Raw genomic sequence first — 13,537 nt, forward strand, 5'->3', positions numbered from 1 at the left:
CACCATCCCCACACCCTGCCCCACGGATCGCAGGTCCCCGAGGAGCCCAGCCAGCACTGCCCGGACCCTGACCCCACTCCTGCAAGGCCCTTCGCACCCAGGAGCCCACCCACGGTCCCCTGTCACCATCACACCGCCGCCATGCTGGGGCTCTGGCATAGCCGCACGTGGCGCTTGCTCGCAGCCTCGCAAGCGCGCGCATGGTCGCACCGGCCAGCGTGGGCGCTCGGGGAACCGTGGACCTGCGTGTGCACCCGGACAAGCTCTCTCACGCAGTCCTCTCTAATAGGCAGTCAGGAGCATAATTTTTCCTCTAATTACATATTCAGCACTTCTGAGAAAATGAGATTTTGGTAATTCAATTGGACTGAGAAGCAGGGGTATAATAAAATGAAATTTGTAACAATCGCGCAGTTAAATTAGTTAAATGGAGAGGAAGGAGCTGTGGAAAATTGACCCCTCGATCTCCTAAAGACTAATCAGACATTTGAACCAAGTGTTGTGGAGGCACAGCGAGGGGGAAACCAGAGACACTGTGAGGGAAGAGCTGGAAAGCAGCTGGGACTGCACGGTGCCATGGAGGGGACCCCGCCGGCTCGGTCCCAGGGTAGGATGGGATGGGTTCAGTGGGAAGGGTGCCCGGGCACGACGCAGGTGCCATGCCCTCCACAGCACCGGCCATCACCAGGACCTGGTGGCCAAGGCCGAGCCCCCACCAGCTCCCAGACACGTGCTGCATCCTTGCCGGGTGCATAGAGGATGGTGGGTGGTCCTGCTCCACCAGCGGGGACTGCAGGGACGTGGGCAGCCATGCCCTGTGGTGGGACCAGCCATGAGTGGGGACAGCCAAAGCAACGACACCAGGACAGGGACAGGCATGGCATGCCACGGCACACCGTGTTGGGCAGGCATGCTGGTCAGGAGAGGGGCATCCCGCGAGCTGGAGGGGCTCTGCAGCAGGTACAAAGTAATTAGCCTCAATATTTATCTTGTTGTTCGTCTTTTTTATTTTTTCTTGTGAAAGAAAAGGAGAAAAAGACGAGTTTCTCATTTGCAAGTTAATTAGTCTAATTAGCTCTAATTAAGAGCTCCCCACACAATGCAGATCACAAATAAGCTGCCACTGTCGCCTGCTCCTGCTCTTCTCTCCCGGTGTTTGATTTTATACAAGAGCCGTTTGAAGGCTGCGGCCAGCGCCGTGGCAGGGAGACGCCGAGCGGTCACAGCTGGGGGGGATGCGGGGTCCTCCCAGGCTGGGGGCTGCTCCTCTCCGCAGCCGGTGCTCTTGGCATGCTAGGGGACAGCCCCACTGCTGCTTCCCTGGGGGACCCTGTCCCAAAACCAGAGCTCAGCTCATCCTGGGCTCTCCAACCCCTGCACTGAAGTGGAGCTGCATGTCCTTCCCCTGTTTCCCTCCCTGGGCAGCTCCTGCCCGCATGAGGGGCTTTGCACAGCCGGTGCCGGGGGATGAGCTGGCCGCACACCCGGTACCCGTGCATCCTGCTGGGCAGCCGGAGCGGGGATGCAGCCAGCACAACCCCGAGGCTTGAGCTCCAGCCCCACCAGCGCGGCGCATCCCCAGCCATGTCCCTGGCCAGCCTGGGTGACAGGACAGGGACAGGAATCTGCCTGTAAACACTGGCCTCACCCAGGCCCGAAAGCTGCCAAAGGGGTGCTGACAGACAGGGCGGACACGTGCTGCTGGGTGCTCCCCAGCCCTGCAGAGAGCTGCGGGAGGCTGTGGGGATGCAGGGGAGCAGTGTGGTCCCTGGCACAGAGCAGATGGGGATGTGAGCAGCCAGGGCAGGATGGGGCACACCAGCAGCTGGGCACAGTGCTCTGCAGCTCAGCTTCGCTGACGTGCCGCCTTGGCACTGCTGATCCCCTCCTCTCCCCGGCTCTGCCACAGCTCAGCTGGAGGGGGACGCGACGGCAGGGGGGAGCGCAGGGTGAGGAGCTGGGGACAAGGCAGCGTGCCACCCGCCCTGCCCGCCCCCCTGCACCGCTGGGGAAGAGCTGCCGCGGGGCGCTGGGAGCCGCGGCAATCATGTCAGCTTATGTGTCATTTTCTACTCGGGTAATGCAAGCGGTGAGGGATCGCTGCTCAGAGGAGGGGGGAAAATCATGACAAAGTGCCACAAGCCCAGCGCTCTGGCACGGGAGAGCAGGAGCAGCCAGACCTGCCTCGCCCCCCTGCCATGAGGCCACTGCAGGGCCACCGCCGGGCACGCCGGCTGTCACCACCCTACATCCCGCAGCAAGCCCCACCACCAGCATGGCCCTGCTGGCATGCACCAGCCACTGGGCCTGGGTGCCGGCCACAGGGACCCAGCGGGCACATGGCCACCCTGGCTCTGCCGATGTGCTCCAGCCCCAGCACCCATTTCATGTTGGCGGGAGCCCTCCCGGGACCGGGGTGCAGCAGCCCCCTGGCTCTTTGACAGAGGGGAAATGGCTGAGATCCCCGAGGGTGGGAGCAGGACCTGGTTCTGCAGGTGCTGTCCCCGACAGGTCCCCAAACCGCCTGCTTCCCTGGCAGCACCGGCCTGTCCCACGCACTGAAACCCTGGCAGCACCAGCACGGAGGTGGGGGCTGCCCAAGTGCCACTCCCAGCATCGTCCCCACAAACTGCCTCCTCCAACTGGGTCTCCTTCCAGCGCTCGTCTCACTCTGTTTAATAGGTTATTGCTGCCAGGGATCACATCTCAGCAGTGCTGCTCACACAGGAGCTGGAGCGAATCCTGCTGATGCTGTGCAAACCCCGTCTGTAAGATCTGTGCAGCGCAGCCGGGACGCCAAGGCCACTGGGGTGGGGGCTCTGCCCTGGGGGACACAGTAGCTGCCATCCGCCAGAGCCGACTCGGAAGGTGCCAGGGGGGCAAAGCAAGAACCCGGGTGGGGGGACAGCGGCTGGGGACAGCGGGACTTGTAGGGAATTTGGGAACTGCACTCGAACCCCCCTGCAAGCAATGCCTGCAGCCCTGGGGGATGCCTGTCCTGCACTGGCCACCACAAACCCTGTCACCCGCTGCAACGTAGCCTTTCGTCCCTCCCAGGCCAGACTCGGTGCCCAGGCCAGCGCCTCCCCCAACCTGCAGCCCACGAAGCTCAGGTCGGGGGGGGGCTGCTCCCCCACTGCCAGCTGGGCTGCAGTGCCAGCGGTGCCACCGCTGCCATGGCCCTCGCCCCAGGGAGCAAGGGAGGACCTCTGCTCCCACCTAGCTGGATGAACGCCGAGGAAGGTGGCACGGGTTAAAGTCCTGCTAGGGCTGCCCATGGTATGGCCGCGCTTGCCTGCAGGCAGCGGAGGTGTGAAGCCCTGCAGGCAGCCTGACGCTCCGAGCCTGCTCGACGGCAGTGGCATTTCACCGAGCCAGTAGTCACGGCACGGCCGGGTCACACATTGCCAGGCTCCCACCAGGGCTCACACCGGCACAGCGGGGCTCACCGGGCGATAGCCATTGCTGCAGGGAGCAGCCTCAGTGTGCTGAGGCCCTGGCACAAGCAGGGATGTGCAGGCACTGCCTTGAAGCCCTGCCCAGCACACGGGTGCCCATGTGTGCCCTGCACTGGGGGGCTCATGCTCACACTCGACCTGCAGCCCCGGGCTCTCGCTGGGGGCTGCCGTTTACCCACAGCGCTCCCTGCTCAGCCCAGCTCCTGCCCCCCGCACCCCGCTGCCCAGGGTGGGCTGGATGAGGCTGGGCTGGCCCAGCTGCCGTGGCACCAGCAGGAACATCGAAGCCATGGCTTTCCATGGGCTTGGAGCCTCCTCTGCCCCACTGCCCCAGCCTGGGCGTCCCAGCACTGGGAAGACCCAGGTCCTTCCTCAGACGTTTGATTCCCTCCTGTGCCAAGGCATCTTTCCCAGCATTCCCCAGTGCCGGCGTTTTCCCACGCCTCCCTGCACCCTCCCAGCAGTCCAGCCCCATGCATGCCCAGTGTGCCCGCTCGCCAATACCAGCTGCACCTAAGGGACTAATGCCCTTTCTAGAGAGGCCACCGTGCCCCTCGGTGCCCCCTGCTACTCGCCCGCTCCGCCACTGAACCCTGTCATTCCACAGATACAAGCACTGGGAATGGGGCAGCATCGCTCCTGCTGCCTGCAGAGCCACCGCGCTCACACCGGGGTTGGTGCCGGCAGGGCCCCACGCTGCCAAGGTCCCTCTGGCGCGACAGACGCAATGCACCCACGCGCAGGAGTCCCGTCCGGGGCCGGCAGCACGACCCAGGCAGGAGCTGGCGGCAGTGCTTGTCCCATGGGGAGAGCAGCCGGGGAGCCAAGCCACCACCATGACTCTGCAGATCCCCGGAGGAGCGAGGACCCCGGGGTGCTCGGCCCCAGCACCCAGCATCCCGCCTGGCCCCGGCTGCAAACCCCAGAGCTGTCCCAGCCCTGGGGCAGCGCAGGAAAATCTGGTTTCAAAGGCACTTTCCTATTTGGATGCTGGGCCCTGAGCAAGGGCGGCTGCAAGCCGGGGGCAGACAGGGGCCGGGGGGAGCCAGCGTGGGCAGCCTGTGCCTGCTCTCCTAATTAGCCTTTCTTCTTTGTTAAGCCATACCCCTCCACCGGCTGCCTGTAATGCTTTAAAGAATGATAGATACTAAATCTAATTTAATCCACTCATTCACCCATCACTATAGTACTAAAATAGGAATATACCTATAAAAAGAGCATCACCAGGCAGTGTAGGCCTAAATTACAGCTATTGTGGGAAAACCAGTTTGCAAAGCTAAAATTAATGTCAGTGTTTTCAATATACTAACAAAAAGGAAAACATGTTTTTTGCAGCTTTAAAGCCTGTCCTCCACCATGCAAGCAAGGCGGCCGCTGCAGTGCGGGCGCTCGGCCGGAGCCGGGAGCCGCTGTGCCGGGTCTCACATCCATGCAACGCGCAAGCGGGGGAGAAACCAGGTTTGAAACGAACTCACTGCTGCAACACGCTACAATATTGCTCGGAATAGACTTGCTCCCTAAAAATATAATATGCTAAACTTGGCAGCAGCCCTTTTAGAAAGGAATTTTCCAAGCAGCCTTTCACAGAGGCTGTTTCCCAGTGGGCTGGGTGCTGCTCAGCTGAGCCTCCTGCGCTGCAAGCTGGGCAGCGTGGTGCGACCACGGGCACCAGGGACGCCCCTGGCGAGCAGCACCCAGGGGCAGCTCTGTGGCGGGTTTCAGCCCATCTGTATATCAACCTGTACTCACATCCAGCCCCGCACGCACATCACTGCCTGCGCCCAGGTCTGCGCTGTGCTCCAACGCTGATGCTGAGCCTCAGAGCCCAGGCCTGCTTCAGGTCAGCACCGTGCCTCGTCCTGGAGCGATTAGCTGCTTGCTTATAATTACAGCGGTGACACTTTTTAAGCAGTGACCGGTTCCTCTGTTAACGAAACACAGCCACCAAAGTGTCCCCCTGCGCCCAGGTCCTTGCTGAGCAAGAGCTAAACGTCACCGTCAAGTCCCACCAAAGGACACCGTGCTCCCACCTGTCCCGCCAGTGCAGGCTGCTCTGCCATGGGTGTACACCCACCCTCCCGCCGCCCGCCCTGCAGCCCCCTCCCCTCCTGGCCCCCCGGGAGCCCCGCTCCTGCCCCAGCGCTGGAGCACGGCAGGGTGGAGGGCAATTCCTGCACGCAGCGCGGCTGCACTGCGTGGAGTGCCGTGAACCACAGCTCCTGCAGCTAGGACTGGGGCGGCTGCGCAGCTGCGCGGGGGGAGCCGAGCTGAGCAAGCTGCAAGGTGCCTGCAGCCACTTGGATGAGCCATTCGCACCACCAGAGCCCGTTGGCAGATGGACTTTCCCTGGTGCTGGGCTAATTGAAGTTTTGCAGACAACTTCATTTCTTGGTCATTCCTTCAAATACCAGCACTGTCAAAAATGCCAGGGCTGGGGAGCTACGAAACACGAGTAGCCTCCTCGCAAACAAATACAGCAAATGCCAACAAGTTCCCTGTGGGGAGAGCACATGCCTGAAGGGGATAAGGCCAGTTACTGCACGCAGACCCCGTGGCCCCCAGCTCTTGGCCCCCTTGGCTAGCCCAGCCAGACACCCGTCCTGGCGCGGGAGGAGTCGGTGGCCAGCATGGGTCCCTGCAGCCGCGGGGCTCAGGCACCATCCGCACGCATGTGCCCACCATGGCCATCTGCCTCCCTACATACACCCACACTCCGGACAGGGAACCACAACCCAGAGGGTCTAAACCGAGCCCCCCACAGACCCCACGTCACACCACCTTCGGGGAGAGTCAGTTAAACCCCTCCAGGCTTCTTTGGCCACGCAGGGGTGAGTTGAGCTGGCTGGCCAGAAGCAAGCTCCAGAGCGGGCACGCGCCCACAGGAGCAGCATTGCTCCCTGCGCACTCCTCCAGCGCAGGCATGCTGAAGGTGTGAAGGTCCAAAATCCAGAGCGAATTCAGGGCTGAAACACCAGGTGCCAGGCAGGCCCATTGCTCAGCTGGGCAGGATGAGGAGCCCGGCGGCAGTGTGTGCCCTGTGCCCCTTCCCCGTGCGATGGCTGCCAGTGACGTCCCTCTGCCTGACGCCTTGTTGCAACACGCACCAGGAACACCCCGTCCCCAAGCGCTGGGCGCAGAACCTCAGCAAGGGACAAGCCCCGGGAAGAGGACGGAGGTTTTGGCCTCTGTTGCGCTCATTAGCTGGGTGAAAATCCAACTCCAAATCTCTTAATAAAATCCTCCTTCCTGGCTTGTGAGTCCAGACCTGCTGCCAAGGAGCAGGAGGCTTCTGGGAGAGTGGGGAGGAAGAGACGCTAAACACGATGGCCAAATTAAAACAAACAGGGCGATGGGGGAACCAGGAGCTGCTGGGTACAGAGAGCCACACATCGGGGAAAAGCTTCTCCTTCCCAGGGACCCCAAACTCCACTTGTGCACAGCCCAGCTGGGCACCAGCAGCAGGCAGCCCACGCCTGCCCGCAACGCTGCCGGCCCCTGCTGCCTCCAGCCGCAGCCCCAGGAGCCGGCAGGCAGCGCAGCTGGTCCATGCCGGAGTGCTCCGCAGGGTGAGCGGCGCAGCCAAGCCCCTCGTGGTGGCCAGGGGACGAGGGGATCCCAGCCGGAGAGGGAAATCTCCCACAGTGCTGCCCGCTCCCAACAGAGGCTCCGGGCCCCACGCCGGCTGTTGGTTCAAAGCATCCATGCGCTCCCTTCAGAGGGACAGAAAACCTCCCGGGTGACGGGTAGGGGCTTGGGGACGGTTTCTGCTCGGTGTCGGATGTGCCTGGGCAGCCAAGCAGTGGCTGCGGGGACCTCGGCGCAGAGTGGGGAAGCCGAGACCGAAATCCAGCCCAGCCCCAGCTCTCCCCAGCCTCTGCCTGCAGGAGGATGCAATAAATTACGCACCCGTCTTGGCTGGCCTCTGCAGCAGCCCCCGCGCGAGCCCCGGCCCCATGCGCACCCCGCGGCTGCTGCTGCACTTGTATAACCAGTGGCAGCACCAGCTTTGCCAGTCCCATCTCCAGTGCACCGGCTGGAGCAACCCTGGGCCTTGCCGTCCCCACTGCCAGCGCGGCCACGCTCTGGCCGCAAGCCCTCTCAGACACAGGCTACAGACATCCCGAGGAACCGAAACGCTCCCCAGCCTTTCCCCACTGGGGCGAGAGGGTTTGCGCCCGTGCCACCTGTCCTCGGCTGCCGGGTGAGCTGCGCAGGCCATGCCGAGCGCGGTGAGGATGCTATGAATTTTTAAACTCCTGAAAGCACAAATGGAGCAGTTCGCCTGGCTGGGAGATGGGATTTCCGACGCAGCAAAGAGGCTTTTGAAGAAAACGCTGCCTCTCCCAAGCTGTGCTTCCCCCAGGACGACGAGCCCGGAAACCCGGTGCACTGGGTCCAGCGTGGGACCCCAGGGCAGCCCTGCGGGACAGCACGCCCTGGCCAGAAGTTAAGGACCAAACCGGTGGCCTGGGCACCCTCTGGCCAGGCTGCCTGGTCCTGGGGCTCGCCTGGACCTGCCGCCCCCCTGGGTCCCTCTGCAGCACCTTCCTGTCAACAGCGAGACAAACCCACGCACGCTCGACCCCATGGCCTGGCTGCAGACACGCACGACATGACAGCATACACACACACACACACACACACACACACACACACACACACACGTGCACACATGTGTGCATGCACAAGCTCATCACCTTCTTCCCAGAGGCCGCTCAGACCACGCAGGAGCCTCATTCCTTTATCCGAGCATCCATCATCACCCTTCGCCTCTGCTGAACGGCAGCAGCGCCGAGGCTGGGAAAGCGCTGGACCCATGCTGGTGGCTCTGCCTGCCGCACTGCCCGCATCTCAGCCCGCTATCCAGCCCCGGTCGCGCTCCCAGCCGCCTCAGCAGAGAAACCGGAGAAACCCCAAAGGAATCACGGCCGAGGACCACGAGCCACCACTGCAACGCAACTCGCCGGTGCCGCGGGGCTGGTGCTGGAGAGGCCCCGTGGCTGGGGAGGAAGCAGTTAAGCTCTGACCCTCCGCCAAGAGGGAACCAGCCAGAAACACGTGTGAACCGGAAAGCAAAAAAATCCCCCGGAGAGGGTGACTTACCTGTTGGAGGTAGAGGAAGGTTGGAGGACAGGGGAGAGAGTGAGGAAGCATGCCTGAGTTGGAGACAAGGAGGCAGCCCGAGTTAGCCATGGAGCACAGCATGTGTCGACAGGTAGCCGTGAAGCTGCTCGCGGGTCTGTCCTCTTCCGCACACCGCTATCCTCGTCTTCCCGGCTCGCCCCTCGGGCTCTCCCCTCCTCGGCCGTCCCTCCCGACCCCTCGGCGCTAGTTAGGAGGGATTCATCTGCGGCAGGCCGGCTGCGCCGCGCGCCCCGGGAGCAGCGCTCGCCTGTTCACTTCGGTGCCATTAGACACTGGCACTGAGCGCACGGTCTGCAAAGGGTGTGTGTGAGCCAGAGCGGGAGCGGGGAGAGAGAAAGGAAGGGGAGGAGGAAGGGAGAGAGGGCGAGGGAGCGAAATAAAAGGGGTGGGAGTTGGAGGAGGAGGGGGAGTCCCCTGTGCATTCAGACATCAAACAGAGCTCTGTATAAAATGAAGAGAATCCGTAATGACATGAGAACAGCTGATCCCGCACTTAACCCCTCCGCCGCCGCCGCCGCACGCAGATGGCTTCCCCGCCGCCCGGGTAGCCCCGTCGCAGCCCCCGGCCACGCGTTGCCACGCCGGGGAAGCAGGCGGGCAAGATGGGGCCGAGCAGGCAGAATCGTCTCCCTTCCCGGCGCTGGCTCCCAAGGGAAGAAGGGTCTTACCAGGAGTTTCGGTGATGCAACACGGGCACCCCGGGAAGCCGTGCTTAGCAGCCGGCACTTCCAGCCACGCAGCCCCCACGATGGCAGCGCCTCGCCGCCACGCCAGGCAGCCGCGGGACTCCCCCACGCACACACAGCCGGACACGTGCACACGCACCACGCTCTCCTCGGGAGACACACATGCAGACAGGGACAGCCGCGCTAGCAGGGACGGGCAGGGAGCCATGCAGCAGAGCCAGCTCCGCCTCCCTGGAGAGGCACATACCTGCTCACGCCTGCAGCCCCGCAGCACGCATGGCCCCGGCAGCCACGCACTGTGCCGCCACGGGCTCGTGCCACGGCAGGCAGGGCCAGCAGCCCGCCAGCCTTCCCTGTGAGAGGAGCCATGGCCGCAACCTCGGCACTGCCTGCACTCCTTGGGTGCCAGTGGCTTGGCCCCGCCAAGCGCAAAGCCATGTGAGCCCCAGGCAGGGCCTGCTCCCAGCAGCCTGTGAGCCCCGCCGTCTGCCTGCCAGCCCCTGTTGGCAAGGGGGGCTTGGGGGACCCCGGAACCCTGGGGTGACACACAGGGGCCATGCCCGCTGGCGCTGGCTTCTCTATGCTCCCCAGAGCAATGGGGACCCCCTGGCCTGAGCACCTCCCACTGACAGCGGGCAGGGTGCTGGCCCCGGCAGAGCTCAAGAGGCTTTTTGGCATTTTGGACTGGCCTGCAGGTGCTGCCAGCAGCCCTGACGCATCAACGCTGCGCACACCTCTGTCACAGCTGCCACGGCAATAGCCTACATGCGGTGCCCGCGAGGGACAGCGGGTGTGGGCACACACGTGTGCTCATTTGGGTTCCCGGTCCCACCTCGTGCCTCCTCCTGTCACGGCACCACGACAGCCCCGGCACCCTCAGGTGCTGCAGAGCTCAGTGCTGGCACAGGGGTCCCTGCCCCGGTGCCCCGCACTGCCGGCGCTGCATCGCGCCTGACGTCAGAGCCGTGGCCAGCAACAAAGCAGCCGGGACGGTGTTGTGCTTGGGTATGTGGGAAATGAAACCTGGGCTCAGTTCAGTTTCCATCTTGGCCAAATGTGATGCACAAAGGCAGGTCTGTGCCAGCAGCTGCTGATGCTCCGTCTCCTCCGGAGCCTCCAGCACACGAACAGCCCTATTCGGAGGCTGGGATTTTCCACAGTATCCCCAGACATAGCGACATGCTGCAGTGTCCTGGTACACTCGCAGCGGTTCCTGTTTCTGCTGCAGATACTCAACAGCAGCGGTGTGGCACGGCCGGCCCAGAGCCACCAGGCAAACCTGGTGGAAACAAACAGCTCTGGGAAAAGCCGTCCTGAAGAAGCGGCGGCCAGGGCAAAGGGGGTGCCAGCCCCTCCACAGGGTCCTGCTGCTGGGGTGACCACACTCCAAAGGGACCGCAAGGTGCCAAATTGGGGAGGGGACGCCAGGCCAGGGGGAGGGTTTCTCATCACCTCCTCCCCACGGCACTCAGAGGCGAAAGGAGTTTGGCAGCAACATCCGCTACCAACAGCATCCTCCGGCCACCGCTCCCTGCGAGGAGCACGGGCTGCAGCGAGCTCCCATGTCCCACCACAAAGACTTGCCCTCCAGCCCCAAGGGACCACGAGGAACCCGATGCAGCAGTCCATCCTGCACACCTCGATGCTCAGACCCCGTGCTCCCCGCTCGCCTCCAGCTCCCCTTCCCCAGGGGCTCCCGTGGCCCTCCCTGGTGCTGCGCTCTCCCACATGCTCCAGTGCCCAGGGCAGGACATGGAGCAGCTTTGCAAGGGCTGGGGGACAAGCACGTCCCTCCCAGAGCCCCTCGGGCAGCTGTGGGGAGAGGGACCCCACCAGGCACCCACATGCACCCGAGCACCACACACCACCCTGGCGCAGGGTGAGGGACATGCTGGGCAAGGTGACAGGCAACTCCAAAGGCTTTGGGATGGTCTGGGCTCCACCACAGCTCCTGCACTGCTCTCAGGCGGAGGTGAAAAGGGAAGGGCATGGCCCAATGCTCTGGGCTTGCGGTGCCCAACCAAGCGAACCACGTGAGCCAGGAGCCGGCTCCAGGATGAGGTAATCTGCCCGTCCTCCCCCGCGCCGGAGCCTGGCTCCAGGCAGGGTGACTCAAAGGCGCTCCTGGCCGGTGGCAGCGCCACAAGCCCTGGCACTGCCCCGAGCCAGCAGCTCGCGTCGTGGGAAGGTCCGGGCTGGCTCCAGCCGCAGGGCAAGGAGAGACACTGTTCTCCTGCAGGGAGAGTGCACGGAGTGACGTGCTGGGCAGATACCCTGGCCTCGACCCCTCCGGTGCAGACCCTCTGCATCGCTGTCAGCGGCAGGAACTGGCCATGTTTCCCCAGGATAAATACCTCAGCAGTGGGGGAATCGGGCACAGCTCTTGCAGCTGAGGAGCGTTCGAGTCTCCTCTCTCTCTCTTCCAGCCATCACCAACATCTGCCTGGCTGCAGAGAAGCCCCCACAGCACGGGGAGCCCCCGTGGGACACCTGCACGGCTGGGCTGTGCCAACATATGGGCTGGCTCCAGGGTGGGGAACACTTCCCTGGCCACCAACGGCTGATTTCCCTCGCCCTGCTGCTCCCAGCCTCCCTGGCCGGTGATGTTGTGCTGCAGCCCCGGCTGATGACACCGGTGGTGGCACCCGGGCCGGAGGAGCCCTGGTCAGGGCTGCCCAGCCCCGCGGAGCCGCAGCTCCGGAGGAACCCCTCCAAAACTGAAGTCTCCTGGAATGAAAGTTTATTTATCTGTTTAATTAAGACGTGTTCACCAGGCGCACAGACCCCATTCCATCTGTCTCACTTACAGCCGCGTCCCAGTAAAATTAAACCTAATAAATATCAGACAAGGGAAAGCAAAGGGCACATGTAAGATATATGATCAAAGGCAGAAGTTGCACAGGGCTGCAGTTCTAAGCACATCTTTCTCTCTGCCCTTCGGGGATGGGTTGGCGATGCGCTCCCATGCACAGGATGGGGCTGGCTTTCCTTCAAATCAGCACTATTTTCATTTTTTATTTATTTTAAATGAACCCTTGAGGGCTCCTTGGTTTTGTTTTCTGGAAGAGGGAGGACAACACAGCACCAGGACAAGAGTGGCCTTGGCTGCTGCTCCGGAGCCCAGCAAGGCGCTGAAGCTGAGGGGCAGAGCCTGTGCTGGGAGAGCTGACAGGCGTGCAGCCCCCGAACCGCCAAGGGAACCCACTGGGGCAAGCACGACCCTGTGGGCTGCTCCCAGGCAGCTGGCATGTACTGGCCACATGCGGTCAGGAGCTGACCTGGTGGCAGAGACCTGCCAGGAGGTGCCCAAGGCGACCGGTGTAGCGCTGCCAGCTCCCGCTCCCGGGGAGATGCCAGAACCACCGGCGCTCAGTTCCCCTCCGAGGCACGCTCACCTCCATCATTTGGAAACTATATCTGACAGAAACAAGGGCTCTGAGGTCTGCTGAAGCCCTGGCCAAGGCTCTGCCCCAGAGCCCGCTTGAACAGCGCAGAGCGGCTGCAGCACATCCCATGCATCCAGGTGTCGCCACGCATGTGGCACCAAGCCCCTGAGCACACATCTGAGGCCCTGCTGCCCACCAAGGGCTGCCCCAAAAACCATGTCCAGCCCCCCAACCCACCCCTCCACGGGATGCAATGGGAAATCCTAGACCCCAGTGCTTCAGTCCTCACTGGGACACCATCCCACATCCTCTCCTGGCAGAGAGGAACAACGCAGTGGCCCACAGACCTGCCAGGGATGCACCAAGGGGACACAATGCACAATCACGGGTAGGCTGCAAGTATCTGGTGTTTAACAGGACCCCTGTGGCATCCCCCAGCACACTTCTGCAGTGCAAAGCCGGGGCACAAGCCCGGACGCTGCTGCTCGGGAGAGCTGCCAAGAGGGGCTGCAGGTCAGGTCGAGGTGCAGCCACCGCTGCGAGGACCGGCAAGGTTGGGTGCTTCCAGCCTCCGTGGGGTCAGCCTGCAAGCACAGCACCAGCGGCCCTGCAGCACCCAGAGAGCAGGGCACCCGTCTAGTCCTCTCCTCCCACCCGCTCCAGAATGCCCCCAAGCCACGGCATTCATTAATTAAAAGCTCATTAGTAGTTAGTCATAGACATAAAGCGATTAGATGAAGGCGCTGACGGATCTCAGCTGCCGTGAAACAAGGGGAAGGTGCCGCGTGCCCCATTGGCTCGGCTGCAGAGAGTAACCCAACGCTGGGCACAGACCAGGACAGTGAGAAGGAGCCAACAGAGG

General features: G+C 63.0%; 1 protein-coding gene across 14 annotated transcripts in view; it reads right to left on the bottom strand.

Annotated features, from left to right (window-relative positions):
* Nucleotides 1-13,537, bottom strand: part of RBFOX3 (RNA binding fox-1 homolog 3) — a 190,410-nt gene that overhangs the window by 16,508 nt on the left and 160,365 nt on the right. For 7 of the 14 annotated variants that reach the window (XM_087750700.1, XM_087750705.1, XM_087750697.1 and 4 more), the window contains one exon: nt 8,562-8,894. The exons of 5 other annotated variants lie outside the window; for them this stretch is intronic. In XM_087750700.1, coding sequence (XP_087606826.1) covers nt 8,562-8,663 — 102 coding nt within the window. In that variant the 5' untranslated portion in view covers nt 8,664-8,894. The remainder of the gene's footprint in view (nt 1-8,561; nt 8,895-13,537) is intronic. 2 more of the 14 variants (XM_087750701.1, XM_087750702.1) reach the window with 1 other exon arrangement.

The sequence above is a fragment of the Nipponia nippon genome, unplaced genomic scaffold (assembly GCF_047370975.1).
Source record: "Nipponia nippon isolate SJK-2023a ecotype South Korea unplaced genomic scaffold, ASM4737097v1 scaffold_14, whole genome shotgun sequence".
Lineage (NCBI taxonomy): Eukaryota > Metazoa > Chordata > Aves > Pelecaniformes > Threskiornithidae > Nipponia > Nipponia nippon.